Here is a 17,963-nt window from a genome sequence, read left to right on the forward strand (position 1 = left end):
AGCAGCCATTTCTATTCCAAGATTGTACAAAGTCTGTTTCTCTGTTTCATCTGCCGCAGCATGACCCTTATTCCTGCTGTGCTCGTGAGCCATCAGGAAAGTGGCTCCCCTTGAGGTGCTGATTGTTTGCTGCCCAACTGCAGCACCTGTGCCTGGAATTGCACGCTGCATTTTCAGGCTTCTTCTTCAATTTCCTAAAATTGTTTTGAATTACTCCCCCAACAAGCTTGGGTTCAGAGCCTGAGCCTTCTCCAGCCATGTCATCCTCTCTACAGAGCTAGAAAGCACAGTGGCAGCTCTGCCACCTGAGCTGCTGCTGGATCTGTTGGGGACATCAGGATCCTCTGGACACTGGTGCTGTTCCAGCAGCCTCCTGTTGCCCATGACTCTTGTCAGTGATGGGAACAATGCTGCAAGATGCCCGGTGGGAGGAAACAGAAAGTAGCAAACCAAGGGTTAATGCTGGAAATGGATGGAAACAGAGTTATCTCATTTTAAGTTCAAAATAAACATGTGTCAGCTTTGGAAGGAAAGCAGCTCTAAAAGAGGAGCTCTCACACCATGAGCTCATCCCTCCAGGCAGAGTGACAGAGAGATTACCCCCAAGACATGGCAGGGCAGAGCATCCTCCTCCTCCAAATTGCTGCAGATTCATACCCTGAAGATGTGACATCTGATTTCCAGTGGATGCTGAAGGGCACAGCGGCCACAGGCAGTACTGACTGCATGGACACTGAGTGCCTGGAGTGATTTGTGTTATTGTCATGACCCCTTCTCTCCAGCCATGGGGCCAGGCTGCCACTGACAGACACCAGTCGAGGCACCTGCCCATCAGCTCCTCTGTGCCCTGGCCAGCACCAACCCCACACCTGGGGCAGCGCTGCATGGGGACATCTCCCATGGGCCGGGGGACAGGAGCCATGGGAAGGCAGAGGCGATGTCCCCACTCCAATACCAGGAGCAGCACAAAGCAGGGCAGACACCACTCAGTTTAAGAAGATTAAGGAGCGGTTTTGTGCCCAGGAGAGGCAGGGAGGGGGCAGGTGACCTGAGGGGCAGGCAGGTCACCAAGGGGTGCTCGAGCACAGGCCAGCTGTGCAGGGAAACCAGCCGCTGGTTTGCTGGGGATCAGGTGGGGAGAGGTTCCCATACCACAGCTTTTCTTCAGACAGGGTAACGCTGCTGCTGATTTTGGTATGAGTTTGAAAAATGGCTTTTAGAGCAAGTAATTGGTGGAAAGAAACTGGTGGGAGCTCAAACAGCCAAATGGCATGTGAGGTCTCAGGGTAAGCTGCACTCGGGATGAGAAAACCCAAACCTCCACAGCAGCGGTGACCACGGAAATACGGCACAGCAAAGGCGCTTGGGTCACCCACGCGGTTACCGGGACTGACCGAGACACCGGAGAAGTACACGTGGCTGCTTGGACTTTATTGAGGCTGCGAATGTGAGGAGGCTCCCCTAAACACGTAACTGCTTCTAACAGGAGAGCGCAGGACACCACGGAGAAACCCCCGCCTGAAGGACCAGCACCATAACCAGAGCACCCACGGGCCCGGGACACCCCCACGGCTTCCACGCAGCCCCGGCGTTCATTTATATGCAAGAGCTCGGCCCCACCCACCACAGAATGCCCTATCACGACTCGCTCTGCGGCTGAGTGGCAGCTCGACACCCAATTAGATTATGTAGGAGGCGGGGCTTTCTCTGGTGGGCGGACTTGACTATCTCCCAATCCATTCGCGGCGCCCCCTGACTGACATCTCGCTCTCCAATCAGCGACCGCCCCCTCGTCTCGGCAGCGCTTCGCTGATAGCCCTCTGATGACGTCACTGCTGTGGTCCCGCCCCGCCCGCCGCACCTCCAGTGTCCAACGGGAGGGCGGTGGCGCTGTGGAGGGGGCGGGGCTTCCTGAGGGGACGGCCCAATGGGAGCGCGGCGCGGGAGGAGCGAGGGCAGGGATTGGCCGGAAGGGGCACGGGGGGCGGGGCCAGGCGGCGGCGGCGAGCGGCGGCGGGCGCGGGCCGAGCGCGGGGAGCGGAGCCGGCGGGAGGCGGCGGCGCCCGCGGGCCCATGGAGCTGGAGAACATCGTCGCCAACACCGTCCTGCTCAAGGCCCGCGAAGGTGAGCGGCGCCGCGCACCGGAGCCGGCGGGGCGGCAGGCCCGGGCTGCGGGCCCCGCCGGGGCGGTCCCTCCCGGGGCATCGCGGCCTTGGCGGGGAGCGGGGAGGTGGCGGCGCGGGCTGGGCACAGGCATTGGGCTGCCCCGTCCGGGCTGGGGGTGTCCCGGTGCTGTGCTGTGCTGAGCTCCCTGCCGGCGGCCTCGCTGCCTGTCCGGTGCAGATCGCCCCGTCTGCCTCCCGCCTTGCCCGCTCCACAGGCTGCTCCAGCTCCTCTGGCACCGGGGAGAGGCAGCTTTGAGTGCCCTAGGAGAAAACAAAAGTTGATTTCAGTCCGGTAAACTGCTGCTTCCCACACACGGGCCGATCGCGAAACTGCGGCGGGGAGCCCCGCCCGTCTGCCGCCTTCACACCAGCCCCGATCTGCGGGGCTCCTGGAGCTCTGCTGCGGGCCCACAGCACTCCCACCGCTCCAGGGACACGCGGAATTCCAGGGCCCCCTGTGGGATGCAGCCTGGCAGCAACCGGGCTGTCCTGAAGATGCAGGCGAGCTGCCTGGAGAAGCCTCAGGAGGGGATGGGAAGTCGCACACAGGAGCCTGGTCCTTTGCACAGAAGATCGTTCAGCCAGGCATCGATGTATTCATTAGATCGCGTATGTGGTGGAGAAGTACAGTCCTCCCTGTCCCGTGGTGTGCAGTTGGCCAGACCGAGCCATCCTGGAGCCTGAGAGACCCGCTGAAATCCAGTTAGAGAGCTGTGGAGATTAGATTTGTGGGAGCAAAAAGCAGCAAAATTAAATTTGCACGGGCAGAAACATTTCCAAGCTGCTTGAAAACCAGGCTGAGTGTAAGTACTCCTGGTACAGTGACCGTGGTGGACCATGACGTTCGGGTTCATAATGGCAAGGTTTGGTTCAGAACCAAGCAGTGGGGTTTGTGACCTCCAGGCACGAGGCCCAGCTTCACAAGGAGTGACCCGGAGACTGGCTCCTGCTGTGCCCTTGGGGAATGGAGTTTTGGCACTCATGCAACAGGAGCTGCTGGACGGCAGCTGCTCCTGGTGCTCTGCTGGTGGCTCTCCCTCGGTGGTTTGCAGGCAGAAACAACCCAGTGTCACACTTGTGCCAGGTGGTTCTTGGGCTGTGAGGACTGTAGGTGTCCATGCTGCCTGTCCGTGGCTCTCCCACCTGTGGCTGGGTGGCCATGGTGGCCGCTGGATAAGCTCAGAGAGCTTCTTTGCAGGCCAGATCTAACAGGGCTGGGTTCATTGCTCCAGCCTGGCGTTTTTGGAGCTTCCTAGGTTGTTGTTAGAGTGCAGAGCTGAGCTGGGATGTGCTGAGAGGCTGATGACACCCACCTTCAGCTGCTGCCACAGCATGACCATGCCCTATGTTTGGTCTGGCCCCAGGAAGGTGAAGGATCCTTGTCCCCTTCCCCTGACAGGGGGCAGTGGACCAGCTCTCATGCATCACCCAACCCTGAAACTCGCTCCTGGTGAGCTCTGGGTGGAGGCAGCCCACCCCTTGCCCCATCCCCAAACCAGGGGTGCTGGGAGGTTGCTGAGCAGGAGCCCAGCTCTCCGCTGGACTGTTGGCTGCAGTGCTGGGAGGGCGGGGGAGAACCACGAGTGAAGGGTGCTGGAGCCTCCTTTCAAAGCAAACAACTCAAGGAAACGCAACCTCCGGGTGCTGTGGGGCTTTGCTCTGCCTTTCCTTGAGCTCCCTCGGGGTGAGGGTGGCCTGTCCTCCCCTGCCCTCATTTCGCTGCCCCCATCCGTTTCATTGTCGCTGACAAGAAGGTGTCTGCGCCGCTGGTTTCTTCCAGCCCTGCTTACCCTTGAGTCACTTCCTTCCTGAGTTTGTACAATCGTGCGGCCCAGCTGCTGCTGCTGCGGGGCAGATGCAGTGCAGGGACCCACGGCGTGCCAGGGGCTCGGGCCTGGGGCTGGCACCACATGAAGCTGGCCAGGATGGCCCCATGCCACCTTGCCTGGCCTCCTGCGGCACAGGGAGCTGCGTGCCCGGGGACTGTGTCTAGGGTTTGGGGCTGAACTGTATCTCAGTGGAGGAGAGTGTTATGAAAGTGTTTCTCAAGAGCTGATAAATTATGTTCAGCCCCTCTGTGATTTCAGAAGGCCGGGCCTTGTGCCCAACTCTTGGCCCGACCACTTTGGCAGGGTGATTTAATGAATTTCCAAAGAGAGGTGGGAAATTGTGTGTGTTGGCACTGGGAAAGCAATCCCTGGAGGTTGGCTGATCCCACCGATCGTACTTAGTGCTTCCTATGATGTAAATTTTTTGGTCTATCTAGAAGCTTTCCCACCCTGTCCTAGAGCACTGGGCATTTACTCCAGTAGCTGAAGCTGGAATAATACCTGGTTCTTGGATCTGGATTTTCTGAGGCTTGCTTATCTCTGGAGAAAGGTGGGAGTGTCCCCACTTCACAGGTGGGAAACTGCAGTGATGAGCCCCAGGCAATGCAGCGAGTTGTCTGTGAAGCCAGGATTAGAGTAGGAATTCCTGTCTCCCAGCTTCATGTCCTCCCTCTGAGAGCCCCTCCCTGGAGTAAGCAATCAGTCTGGAATGAGTAGGTGCATGAACGTCTTTACTGCAGCAGGAAGAGCTTCACACCAAGCAAGGCATGGCCTGGAGGGGTGATTAGTTATGCAGAGGTGCTGGGGATAAGCCTAGGAGCCAAGAACTGCTGTGGCTGTGGACTTCTGCCCCTGGTGGGATTCTCCCATCATGAAAGGTCTTCATGTTCTTGTCTGCGATTTGTTCAGCAGCCAGAGGTTGGTCTGTCCATTTTACAATCGAGCCTCCAACACTTTTGTCCCGCCAGGAGATGGTGGCACCACTTTGGTCTCGTTTTCCTTGCCTGGACTTTGAGAGAGGCTCCTTCCTCAGGCAAGGCTAGGGTACAGTCAAACACCTTTGCTTCCTGACTCACGGTACTGATTTTGTGTGCCCTGCAGGTGGTGGAGGAAACCGGAAAGGCAAGAGCAAGAAATGGCGCCAGATGCTGCAGTTCCCCCACATCAGCCTGTGCGAGGACCTTCGGCAAACCCTGGGTGAGCTGCAGGGCTGGGTGGGAGCTGGTGGGTGGGAGTTGTGCATCCCAAACTGTGTGTCAGGGACATAGAAAAGGGGAAATCCCAGCCAGGATTACTTGGAGTTCAGAGTGTAGGGAGGAAATAATGGGTAGGTAAGTGGCTGGTGATGTAGCCACTCAGCTGCAAGACTCTGAGGAGCTTCACTAGGGGAACATCACCTTCTGTGTGCAAGCATGGAAACATGACTACTCCATGCTGCAGAGTTTTGGAGTGTGACTCTGGGGTGCCTTTGCAAAAATAACAAAGGTCCTGCTAACATTCTCTGTTCTCCCTGGCTGGATTCAGCTCAACTCCACACACCTCAGCTTCTAAAATTCAAGCAGTAGCTCTTCTCAGGCAAACTGGGTTCTTACTGTGTGGAGTGGATGAGAACTGGTGTTGAGCAGGGCTTGGCCTGTCGTCTTTACTCTGTACTTTGTACTCTTCATGGTTTTAATGTTGTTTGTGCAGCAGGCTTGGTCCTGAGATCATGTGAAATTGTTTTGGGGCACAGAGGGTACAAGTGTTTTGCTTCCTGGGAAGAGGAGAGCTTGTTTAAGTTTTCAATCCAGATTCAGCTGCCAGCTGGAGAGTGGCACAGCACTGGCCTTGTTTCAGAGCAAGTGTCACTGAAACGAATGGGTTTAGGAGGTCTCTGCAGCTCACATTCCCAGTTCTGCCCTGCCCAGGTTTTCCAGTCCTGGCAGTCCTTTGTGCCCCATGGAACCGTAGTACTTGGAGAAACTCAACTTCACTCATCCACACTGTAACCCTCAAGCTCACAGCAGCCCAGTGCAGGCTGTCCCCACCTCTCTCTGCTACACAACTCGTGCACCATCTCTCAGGGATGGCTTCACAGCCAGATGTGACTGTATGGAGACTCCAGCATTGGATTTGCTGCTGGCTGCTTCTCTGGAGCAAAGTCTGAGAGCTGAACTGGGATCTGGCTTGGGCTCTCCTTGCAGCTCCCGTCTTGACCATCCAAACCCTTCTGTCTCTTTGACTTGCAATGTCCTCAGGAGAGCTTTCCTTCAAATCTTGTCCATCCTGTGCCTGCAGCCACCCTTCCTGTGGCTGTCGTGGTGTTTTCCAGCACTGAACTTCACCCGTTTGTCAACATGAGTGCTGGTGGTCTCTCTGTCTGCTGTCCTGCTATCCAGGACAGTGACCTTGTGAAGATTTGGGAAGCAAGTCCCTCCCAGCCACTGGCTGTCACCACCCGTGTCTCACTTCCCCTCGGAGAGGCACGTGAGAAGTGCTCTGATCCAGGTGGCAGCAGCTTCACTTGGTTTTACCGTGGGAGAGATGACCCTGTTCCGTGTGCCTGGGCACTCTTTGGCTGGGATGTCTTTCTTTTCACCTCACAGCCTGCTGGAAAAGCGTTCCTTTCCTATTCCAGAGTCTTGGCAGGACTGTGAGCACAGTGGGCTGGTTGCCCACTGAAGAATTAAGCTTGTTGTGCCCTGACCACAGGGAGTAACCTCGTGTGAGCCTGGGCAGCAACCAGGGCAGCTGAAAGCTTCTGATCTCACCGACAGCAGATTCTGGTCCTCCCCAGCTGAAGGGAACTCCTTCCCCTGCAGACACGAGGAAACCGGCTGGTGCGGCGGAGCTGGTGAGGCCACCTCCTCCCCCACCACAGCCTCCCTGGCTCTGCACTCTCCTGCACCCTCAGGAAGCTGCAGCTTCCTTGGGAGAAACTGCTGCACAGGGAGGGGAAGGCTGGGAGTACCCAGCACTGGGATCCCCTGGGTGGCTGCACATCTGTGCTGCAGGCAGCCCGCAGCCCTTGGTGGCACTGGCTGTCATAGAAATGTGTCCTGGCCTGCGATCAGACAGCGTCTCCTGAGTGGAAGGGGAGGAAAAAAGCAGAGAACTGAAAGTGCTCTGGATAGTCAGTGTTTGTGCTTGGGCTGCCAGAGCTCAGAGAGAGGTAGGAATAATCTGCAAGAGTTGATGTAAAAGCAAGTGTCTGTCCCGTGGAGGGGGGAGTTGTGACTGCTGTGTGCATATCAGCAAGGCATCTGTGGGAATGGTGCCTCCCATTTTGATGCTGCTGCTTGCAGCAGGGCCTTTGGGAACACAAGTGGTTTGAAGGAGTCATCAAAACAACTCTAGGCCTGGAAGATCTGCCTTGAGATAAGCTTGGTGTGTTCCTCATTTCTAAGGAGAGTTGTGTGTCTGGAGTAGTTGGTCGATCTCTGGGGAGAGAGAAGAGAGCTTTTAGGCAAGCAGCTGTTATGGAGGTCCTTTGCTAGGAGCAAGAGGTTCAGGCTGAACAGAACAGCAGGTCAATCCTCTTACAGGGAAGAGGGTCTTCCATAGGGGAATGTAAAACCTCAGCAACATCCCTTCTCCCACTGGATGTGCTTCACTGTCCTGAGAGTCTCAGGCTGGTGGGACCTGTCAGCAGCCCAGCTGAGGAGTCACAGTACCCCCACTGTTGCCTGACCAGGGTGGTGGGCTGGGACTGCCCCTTTGGGATTTGGCATTGTGACCTTCTCCTGGTTTGCAGAGCGAGACTACCACAGCCTGTGCGAGAAGCAGCCCATCGGGCACATGCTCTTCCGGCAGTTCTGCGAGACGCGCCCCGAGCTCTCCCGCTGCGTCAAGTTCCTGGATGCTGTGGTGAGAGCAAAGCCCATCAGGCTTCATTGGGGGAGACAGGGATGTTCCTGGGCATGAACTGGTTGGCTGGGTGCTCCAGCAGTTTCTTCTGGGCACATAGGGTTTTCCTGTAGGAAAAACCTGGGAGTAGGAGCCCAAATAAGGCTGGGCCTTTGCTTAGGGAGGTGTTTGCTGGAGATCTGGTTTTCAAGGAAAGCATGGGAAACTTTGGGCAGAGGGTGTTCCTGCTCCACAGCTGTTACCCAGTAGTAAGGCTGGGTTTCTGGCTGGACCTGCCCCTCCCACTGTTTGCTCTCTCCAGGCAGGGTACGAAGTGGCTCCAGATGAGAAGAGGAAGGAATGTGGGCAGCAGCTGATTGAAAAGTACTTGAAGCCAAACGTGAGTAAGAGGGCTGTGTTTGCTGCCTGCAAGGGTAGAACAGTTGGAAAGCCAACAGCTGGCATTGCCCAAATATTCTGCCACATCCAACATGCTGAGCCACTACACCACCTCACAAGGCACCATACTGCTTTGCCCACTGACCCTAAACTGGACTCTTGGGCTCTGTTTCCTATGTCTGACTCCATCCATTTGTCCCCAGAGTGAGGACCATGTGCCTGAAGTTCCCTCACAACTGGTGGATGCCTGTTGTGAGAGGCTGGAGCAGGAACCTTCCAAGGAGCTCTTCAAGGAATGCACTAAGTAAGTTGGAGGGCTGAGCTGTGCCTGCAGGTCACACATGGCACAGGAATGATGCTGCAGCTGACTCACCTTGTCCCCTGTGGTCCCTTCCTCTGGGAGAGTGAGAGCTGGTGCTAAGGCTGGGGCCCGGGGAGTTTTGAGCCAGCAGTTTGCAGCCCAGCTCCAGGAAAGTGAGCACAAGGATATCTTGTGCTGTGGGAGTGATGAGCTGCTGCAGAAACCTCTGTCAGTCTTCCCAGTCAGAGCTGGCATTTGGGATGACCCTATACCAGTGCTATTCCCAGTGTTGTGCCAGGATCTTGTAGGCTCCTGCCAAGCTGAGCCAATAGCTGCATTCTGTGCCAGCTGTCCTGTCCCACTGGCTGCAGAAGTGGCTGTTGTGGTTGGGTTACCCTGGCTGTTGCTGCAGGGGTCTAAGGTCACCTCTGTTCCCATCACAGAAGCAGTGGCCGAGGTCCTGGCTCCGCGTGTGAAGCGGAAGCTCTTGGGCAAACCAGGCTTGCAGCCTCACCCCTCCCTTCACAGTAGCTGGAGATTGTTGCCTAACTGAGTGCAGGGCTGTGGCAACACATTTGCTGCAGTCTTCTGGGGAGTGTTAGCTCCGTGTGTGGTAAGCAGTGTGGAGTCTGAATGCAGAGCCTCCGGGCTGGGCCCTGCCTGCTCTTGGCAAGCTCTGAAAGGGGAGAGCCCATCCGCTTCTCCTTGATGCGTGTTTCCAGTCTAGACACTGTGTCTAAGGCTCCTCACTGTGCTGGGCAGCCCTGGCACAGCTCTCCAAGACAGTTAGCTCTCTGGAGCAGGATCCCCTGTGGCCTTCTGTGCTGGATATTCATCTGATAGTGAACAGCTCAGTGCCTGGTGCTGAATTTTGCTAGCAGCTGATTACAGCCTTGTGTGCACGTTTGCCCTGTGAGCAGAGGGGCAATTGCAGAGTCCCATTGTCCCCCTTTGTCCTGCAGCCTTGGCTGGTGCCAGGAGGCCACAATTAGCAGTGCCAGCCAGGTCCCAGGGCGCTGCATTTGTCACAGTGGTGCCTCCAACACACCTTCCTTTTGCACCAGGCTTAGCATGGAGCAGGGCTTTCTGGGCCTGGGCTGTGTGGGTGAGGGATGGCAAAGTGAACAGCATTTTGGGGCTGTTCACCTCTTTCCTGGGGCTGCTGGCTTTTTGCAGGGCTGTGTTCAGCTCTCAGGAACCGTGCTGGCTCTGCTCTCTCCTAGGCTTATCCACGACTACCTGAGTGTGGCTCCTTTTGCTGACTACCTCGACAGCTTGTACTTCAGTCGCTTCCTGCAGTGGAAATGGCTGGAACGGTAACGCTCCCCTCACCCCTGGGAATCCTGCACCCTCCTCACACAGCCTGCCTGCAGTGTTTCTGGGCTCCTTGCTGTGCTGGGCCCTGGCAGGAGCCAAGAGCCTGGCCTTTGCTGTCCCTCAGGGCTCCTTACTGGCACCAGCAGCAGCCCCAGCCTTGCTTGCCTTGCCTGGTTGAGCAGGGGTTTGGGGTGAGCCACAGTCTGTCAGGCCAAAGGCATGGAGGTGGTTTGGGCTTCAGCCCCTGCTCTGTCATTGCTCACATCTCACTCTGGTTTCCTTTTCCTCACAGGCAGCCAGTGACCAAAAACACTTTCCGCCAGTACCGTGTGCTGGGTAAGGGCGGTTTTGGGGAGGTGAGTAACCACCATTTCCTCTGCATTCAGGGTTCCAGGCAGCCTCTGTTGCCTGCTGCCAGAGGCTGACCCGGGTTGGCCATCAGGGTGCCACAAGCTGCTCCAGCATCTGGAGGCAGGTGCTGCTGGTTGGGTGGGCTGTTGGGGCCCTGTGCTGGGCTGTGTTTTGGGTCCTGTTGACCTGTCAGCTCTCCCTGAGAGGCAGGAGCTCACCTCTCTCCAGGTGCTGGAGGTGTGGGAGGTGCTGTGCAGGATTGGTAGCACGAGCCCTGTGGTGCTTTCTGCTAACTGGGCAGTCAGGTCTGTTTCCCTCAACAGAGCAAACTTCCTGCAGGAAGAAAACTTCCTGCCAGGCTTTTTTCTGTTTATGGAGTGGCCTTCTGTCTTCCCAGGCACCAGCCATGGTGCTGCTGAAGGTGTTAGAGTCATTACAGCTGGCTCCTGCTTCTCTGTAACATCTGGAGCTGTCACTGTTACCTATGTCTTTGCTTTGACAATGGGCTTCACACCCTCCAGGTGTGTGCCTGCCAAGTGCGTGCCACAGGGAAGATGTATGCCTGCAAGAAACTGGAGAAGAAACGAATCAAAAAGAGGAAGGGAGAAGCCATGGCCCTGAATGAAAAACAGATCCTGGAAAAAGTGAACAGTAGGTTTGTAGTAAGTACATAGGAATTGCTCTCACTTTGCTGTGATGCTGGATTCTTCCTCCAACCAGCCAGCCTGGCACCTCTATGCTCCTTACCTGGTGTGGAGAGGCAGGAGCAGGCTCTGCCCATGGTGCAGGGTCAGAGCCAGGAGCAGGCTCTGCCCATAGTGCAGAGTTCTGGTGGCTGCACATCTCTCACAAGGCTGGACCTTTACTACATTCACAACATGCTGTAAATGCCCCCAGAGTCTGACTCAAACACCCATCTGGTGTTTTTGTGATTTTTGGGGCACAAGTAGACAGTGAGAACTGTCTCTCCAGACAGTGGGGTGGGAAGAAGCCCAGGCCTGAGCTGTGTGATTGGGGACTCTGTCCACTGAGGTGTGGAAAGCTTGAACCTCCCTTTGCAGAGAGTTCATCAGGTGCTGCTGAGTTCTTCCTGCTCCTGGGGGGAAGCAGCTTTGGCCCAGGGAAGTGTCCTCCCTGTCTGAGGAAAGCTGGGGATGTGATGGGACTGCTGGGTACTGCAGTGTCCTCTCTGGGTTCACACAGTTCCTCCTCTGCTGGCAAAGGCCCAGCCCTGAGCCTGTGAGGGGCTACTTGGGTGGCAGAGTGTCCATGGGAGTGTGGGCACCTCCCTCTTCCAGCTGTGTCTTCTAACAGCCTTTCTGCCCTGAATTGCAGGTGAGCTTAGCCTATGCATATGAAACTAAAGATGCTCTCTGCCTAGTGCTGACCCTCATGAATGGAGGGGACCTCAAGTTCCATATCTACCACATGGGAGAGGCTGGTTTCGAGGAGCCCCGGGCAGCTTTCTATGCTGCTGAGATCTGCTGTGGCCTCGAGGACTTGCACCAGGAGAGGATAGTGTACAGGTGCGTGCTGCCTGCTCCCTGCTGGGAGAGCTTGTAGGGCCTGCAGCAGCAAGAGGGTTCCTGCTGCTCTTACCAGCCCAGCTGGGTCTATCTGCTCAAGAAAATAAGCTCAGGCTTGAAAGCAGCACAGAGCTGAGTGAGAGGAATTGGGAACAGAAAGCTGATCTTGTGGGAGAAAGGGAGACCTTAGCTTGGCTTCCTTGTGCTGGTAAATGATCGCCAAGAACAGGATGTGATTGTGCTGTGAATGTCTCAGGGCAGGCACTGAACTCCCTGGGCAGTATTGACACTAGAACAAAGGAGGGTAGGCTGCCCCAATGTGCTCCAGAGCTGGGGAGGAGGGAAAACAAGTCAACTGACTGTACTCACAGTGTTACGATAGCATGGCTAAACACTGGCCAGGAAGTCCCTTCTGGTGTTTCCTTGCCCTGGGGCAGGATAAGCAGAGAAGCCTCTGCTCCTTCTCACTTGTATGGCCTGTCCCATAGTGAGTTCTGTACCTGCAAAGAGGGAACCATCCTCAGGCTCACTGCAGAGGGTTGAAGGTTGTTGTGTTCCATCTCTCTGAAGGAGGGGAGAGCTTGCAGAATGAGCTTTGAGTCAGAGGGTGACGAGGAGATTATCTGTGTACCTGAGACAGGGGTATTGCATCCTAAAGTTGCTATCTGTGACTTGTTGAGATGTGGCTGTTGCTTGTGTCCTTTGCTTTGACAGCAGGCTTCTTGCTAATCAAGTTCCTTCCCTCATAGGGACCTGAAGCCAGAGAACATATTACTGGATGACCATGGTGAGTGCAGGGTCAAGAGGAGCCGTGAGCCTGAGTTTTTTCTTACTCTGCTTGAACCAGGGTTACCCTGTGTTTTTGGCAGCTTCAAACACTGCCCCTTGACTTTCTCCTGTTCACTTGTCCCCTCCTCTGTGCAGGTCACATCCGGATCTCAGACCTGGGACTAGCTGTGCACGTGCCCGAGGGCCAAACAATCAAGGGCCGGGTGGGGACAGTTGGCTACATGGGTGAGTGACCCCGATTTAAGCAGAGGGGTTCAGAAGATGTGCTCTCCCTGCCCCCACACCTCCCTCACCCCCGCTCCTCCGCAGCTCCGGAGGTGGTGAAGAACGAGCGCTACACGTTCAGCCCGGACTGGTGGGCTCTGGGCTGCCTGGTGTACGAGATGATCGAGGGCCAGTCCCCCTTCCAGCAGCGCAAGAAGAAGATCAAGCGGGAGGAGGTGGAGCGGTTGGTGAAGGAAGTGCAGGAAGAATACTCGGAGAAGTTCTCGCCCTGCGCCCGCTCCCTGTGCACCATGGTATGGCTGTGCAGCCCTGTCCCTTCACTCCCACCACTTCTGTGCATGCAGCAGCAGAACATCTGCATCATGCACCCTGCAGAGGTGACAGACAGCTTCCCTTGTCTCTGATAAGGCAGCACGGCAGGGTTCAGAGTACCTTCACTCCTTGCCCAGCTGCCTAGCAGGCCTGTGCTCTCCCTAGAATACACTGCAGGAGCCCAGGGCTGCTCCTGCACAGAGCACCCTTCACCCAGGACATTGATTTCTCTTGTGTCACAGCTCCTGTGCAAAGACCCTTTGGAGCGCCTGGGGTGCCGAGGAGCTGGGGCCAAGGAAGTGAAGGAACACCCTCTCTTCAAGCACCTCAACTTCAGGAGGCTGGAAGCAGGCATGCTGGACCCTCCCTTTAAGCCAGATGTAAGTGCCCATCTGTTCCTGACCTTTTCAGATTCTGCTGCTGTCAAGGGAAGAGGGAGCCCTGGTATGGGGAGATGGGACCTGGACTGGCAGAACAGGGGTCCAGTGAGCTCTGGGCTGCAGGGAGAGGTGGCCTTGGCTTGGCCACGAGCAACAGTTGGAGGTGGTGGCATCAAGGTGGAGCCTGGCATTAGAGCAATCTTTGTGCTGCATAGCCCCAGGCCATCTACTGCAAGGATGTTCTGGACATTGAGCAGTTCTCCACGGTGAAAGGAGTAGAGCTGGAGCCCACAGACAATGACTTTTACCAGAAGTTTGCTACAGGGAGCGTGCCCATTCCTTGGCAGAACGAGGTAGGTCTTTTCTCCTGCTTGTGCCCACCATGGCTGAGGGCAGTGTTGCTGTGCTGCCCCTTCTGCTCTCATGCTCTGCTGGTGATGGGCTCCATGAGGCAGTTGCTGCAGCCTTCTTTTCCCTCTTCCAGATGATCGAGACAGAGTGTTTTAAGGAGCTGAATGTCTTTAGCACAGATGGCACAGTGCCCCCAGACCTGGATTGGAAAGGGCAGCCTTCTCCACAGCCCAAAAAAGGGTTACTCCAGCGCTTGTTCAGTAGACAGGTAAGGGTTTGCCCAGCTTTTCTTCCCCAGGCAGCCTCCCAGCAACAGTGATCCTGCTCCTGCCTGTGCAAGGCAGATCTGGCAGTGAGGTGGGCATGAGAGGGCAGTGAGTGAGCAATCTCCCCTAGTTTTGGGTGCCCACACCCTAGGGCTTTCATGGGCACCCATGCAAGGCTGCAGGGAGCCAGCCCTTGCCTGGCTGGCACTCTCCATGCTGGGGGAGTCAAAGGGCTGGGAAGGAGTATCCTGGCTAAACATGCTGGAATTACCCAGGCAGAGAGATGCCGAAGACTCTAAAATATTAAATCATCTCCCCTCTGACATGAATAATACCATCCCTGAACAAATCCTTGCTCTTGGAATGGGCTGTCTGAGCTCCCCAGAGCACTTCTGCCAGATCTTGAGCCAGGCAGAAGCAGCTCTTTCGAGGGATGAGGAGAACAAAAACATCTTGCAGCTGCTGAGGGCTTGTTTGTCTGCCTGTTTCCTCTGCCCGGGACAGTCTTTGCCTTCTTTCCAGGCCTGGCAAAGCCTGTGCTGCTGCCTCTCAGCAGCTGTGTGCAGCTGTAGAAGTCCAATGTGGTTGGCTCTGGACCCACTCAGCCACCTGGTGCTGACTCTTGCTCCTTGGCAAGCTCTGAGCTGTGTTTTGCAGTTCAGTGGCTGCCCTAGCCAGAGTCAGCTCTGGGGATACCCAGCCCTTCCCGAGGCAGGCAGGACCTGCCAGAGGATGGGCAGCTGTTTGTAGAAGGGGTTGAGCTGTGATTTCCCACATGTTTTCTCTTTCCAGAGGTGAGCAGTCACTCCTGGCTGCTCTGCTCAGGGAAATACCCGGTGGCCCACGGACATGGCAAGATCTGGGAAAGAGGAGTGTTATCCTTCAGTGCCTGTTCCCTTCCCCTGGCAGAGCACAACCTGCTTGTTGTTCTAACTGCCCCCTGAGCCACTAATCCAGCATCCCTGCTCTTGCTGCCTTTGTGGGGGAGGCCTTGCCCTCAGCTTGAGCCAGAGTTGCCCCTGCACTGCCGCTGCTGGGAGTTCTGCTCCCAGAGGGCTGTGGGAAGTTCCCTTCACTCCTCTCCGCATGTCCGGGACACACAGAAGGGTTGAGAAACTGTGAAGGGTTTGGCATTGCCCCATGCTCAGACTCCCATTTCAGCAGAAAGGGCTTCAGCTGCTTTTGTGGCCAGCTGAGCCCTGAGCGGGGCCGAGCGTCTGTTCTGCACTGAGCTTGTGTCCCTGGGTGGCTGCACTCCCTGGAGCCCAGCTTCCTTACAGCTTCTGAGCTAGCCAGCTGCGTGCTCACCAGTCTGTCTGCCAGGGGCTGAACCTCCAGATGCAGCTGGGCTCTTCTCTGCAGTTTGGGGGTCCCCTCCAGCCCCTTGCCTCCATGTAGCTCTCCCACACACAGGCTGGGGGGGGGGGCCTGGCCCATCCCTGCCAGAGAGCAGCTGTAGGCTGGGGTGTATGACCATGCTCACCCTCTGCTTGCTGTGCTCCTCTCTCCCTCCCTCCTCCTTGCCCTTCTGACTTCAGGACTGTTGTGGAAACTGCAGCGACAGCGAGGAAGAGCCCACCCGGCTGTAGAGCACAGCCCTGGGACCCCCTGCCTCTCCCGAGCGCCCAGCCTGAAGGACACGGTCGCAGCGGCCCCGCAAGGTGGATTTGTTTACAGTTTTATATGTCTGTGTTTGAAGACTGTGAGGATGATTCCAAGGCTGGCAGCAGCACATGGCTCGGGTGGAGGCGCCTCTGACCATGGGCAAGCCCTAAACAAAACCCGGATGCTTCCAAATCTGCCACTTTGGGATGGTGCTGCTGCCGCTCCCGTCCCAGGCCCAGGGTGCGAGGGAGGGAGGGAGGGATGGTGCCGGCGTGGGCCCAGGCCAGGCTGGAGCAGCTCTGCTGACACATTCCACGGTGCTGGAGCGGCGCCGCAGGTTTGATGTATATTTATATATGTCGGTCTGTACATATCACATGTCGGTTTTTAATCTATGGGTGGGGGCCTGCGCTGCCCCCACCCTGTCACAGGCACAAATGTCCTCCTATGGGAGGAGCGACGGTTCCAGGGAGTCCTGGACAGAGGCCTTCTGTGCCTTGAGGTGTTTAATCATCTTTCCTGGACCTTTCTGGCCGTGCTGAGGTGTCCTGGCTCCAGCGGAGTCCATTGCTCAGCCCCCAGGCACAGGAAAGCTGTGCCAAAGTGTCTCCCATTGCGTCCTGGCAGCAGAGTGTCACTGCCTTGTCCTCTTGTCCCTGTCTGCTGGAGCCTGCTGCCTCCTGCCTCGTCTCACATGTGCTGCCAGCTCTGGTGATCTGATCCCGAGCTCCTGTCCAGACCCCTGGCACAGCAGGACACAGCCACTCCCAGGCACCTGCTGCTGCTGTGGCCAGAGGGTTGGTCTGGTCCTTGGCACACTGCAGGATTCCATCAGCTCTGGACCAGTGCCTTGCAGAGGTGTGGCCGTCCCCAGGCCCAGCTCAGTGGTGGAGGAGCAGACACATGAAGGACCCTGCTCTCAGGGAGCAAAGCTGTGGTGAAGGGAAATGTCCCTTCCCAGGGTCATGTGAAGCTGTGACCCAAGGATGAGTGGGCTGGGACCAGCTTAGTGTGTGTCCCCAGGGGTTCTGGGGAGCCAGCACAACTCCTGCAGCCATGGGCGGGAGCCCTCTGTGGGGATCAGCCGACCTCTCCATTCAGCTTGTCCTGTCCCCTCTTGTGTACACTTGTCCCAGCTGTGTCCTGAGCAATAACTTGTCCCTTTTCGGTGTGTGTGTGCACACGTGTGTGCGTGTGCTGCTGCCTCTGCTCATTCTGAGCCAGGCCCCCCAGGGGGGCTGAGCACCTACTTGGACCTGTGGTATCATTTGCTTGCCTTGCACTAAAGTTGGAGAGTATTTAAATTTTTAACCTTTTGTTAAATGTAAAGATTTGCTGTGCCTTGTATTGCTGTCATGTCATGGGGGGCCTGCTCTGGGCCATATGGGGTTGGTGGCCATAAGAAGGGGAGCAGGGATCTCATTTCTGGGCTGTGATGGGCTCTGCTGGTGCTCCTGTCCTGCAGGAAAGGACTGGGGTTGCTCTCCAGGGCAAAAAGGCTGATACTGGCTGAGCCCTGAGTATCACAGATGACCCTCAGTGTCTTCTGCTGCATCTTTTGGGTCAGCATGACAGGTTTGAGGCCTTGTGGTATTGGGATGCTTGTGCCTGCTGTGGTCCCCTCTGGGGTATGTTCATCCCCAGCACAGTCCCTCCTGGGCTGTCCCAGGTGTGCTGTGGGGCCAGGACAGAGCCCTGCTGCCCTTTGGTCATGGTGAATTACTGCTTCAGGGGGGCCGCCATGAATGGGAACCTTGTGGCAGCACAGAGTGCTGCTCCTTAGCCCAAGGAACAGCCCCTCCAAGGGGACACCCTGCAGGGTGACACGGGGTGAGGGTCACGACGGTCACCAAGGGTGAAGCAGTCATGGGGGAGCAGCCTGGTCGAGGATGCAGGGTGGGTTTGGGGTTTGGGGTCCGGGCTGGCGGCAGCGGCCACAGCCCCGTGCGCAGCACGGGGGGGCCACACGCAGCTGCACTGGGATGAGAATAGCAAGTGCAGCCGGGTAGCTAGGGAACAGTTGCTATGGGAGCGGGCCGAGGAGGAGTTCTCACACTCAGAGGGGGCATCTTGGGGTAAAATCCAGGAATTTTCTGCAGCCATGGAAGGAAGGAAGGAAGGCAGGCAGGGGGATGGGGACTGCCAGGGGATTGCTTTTCCAAACACACCAGGCAGGATCCTTGTGCTGCCCTCCTGGCACTGCCTGGGTCACAGCACCTTGGCACCAAGGTCCTGGGGTCACCAGCGTGTTCATGGGTCTGTCACATGTTCAGGTTGGCTCTGGGGCAGGGCCAGGGGGTGAACAGAGCCGTGGCCAGCCG

At 56.8% G+C, this 17,963-nt stretch overlaps 1 protein-coding gene across 2 annotated transcripts; it reads left to right on the top strand.

Annotated features, from left to right (window-relative positions):
- The first annotated feature begins 2,006 nt into the window (after window positions 1-2,006).
- Window positions 2,007-16,971, top strand: GRK6 (G protein-coupled receptor kinase 6). 2 transcript variants are annotated; one of them, XM_056502381.1, is made up of 16 exons: window positions 2,007-2,125; window positions 5,097-5,192; window positions 7,729-7,841; window positions 8,143-8,220; window positions 8,423-8,523; window positions 9,744-9,836; window positions 10,130-10,193; window positions 10,710-10,850; window positions 11,524-11,714; window positions 12,464-12,501; window positions 12,639-12,728; window positions 12,813-13,021; window positions 13,283-13,420; window positions 13,636-13,773; window positions 13,905-14,039; window positions 14,830-16,971. In XM_056502381.1, the coding sequence occupies exons 1-16, from the start codon at window positions 2,074-2,076 to the stop codon at window positions 14,833-14,835; spliced, it is 1,683 nt and encodes a 560-aa protein (XP_056358356.1). In that variant the 5' UTR covers window positions 2,007-2,073; the 3' UTR covers window positions 14,836-16,971. The 2 variants fall into 2 exon arrangements, with proteins under 2 accessions (XP_056358356.1, XP_056358355.1); XM_056502380.1 differs by having other exon boundaries at window positions 15,576-16,971.
- Window positions 16,972-17,963: the final 992 nt, after the last annotated feature.

The sequence above is a fragment of the Oenanthe melanoleuca genome, chromosome 13 (assembly GCF_029582105.1).
Source record: "Oenanthe melanoleuca isolate GR-GAL-2019-014 chromosome 13, OMel1.0, whole genome shotgun sequence".
Classification (NCBI taxonomy): domain Eukaryota; kingdom Metazoa; phylum Chordata; class Aves; order Passeriformes; family Muscicapidae; genus Oenanthe; species Oenanthe melanoleuca.

Bases quoted from the DNA above. Each gene is read 5' to 3' on its own strand.
- GRK6 (XM_056502380.1), top strand. From the start codon at position 2,074: ATGGAGCTGGAGAACATCGTCGCCAACACCGTCCTGCTCAAGGCCCGC. The intron at 8,524-9,743 runs GTAAGTTGGAGG...GCTCTCTCCTAG, and splicing joins CTCTTCAAGGAATGCACTAA to GCTTATCCACGACTACCTGA. The intron at 14,040-15,575 runs GTAAGGGTTTGC...TTCTGACTTCAG, and splicing joins AGCGCTTGTTCAGTAGACAG to GACTGTTGTGGAAACTGCAG.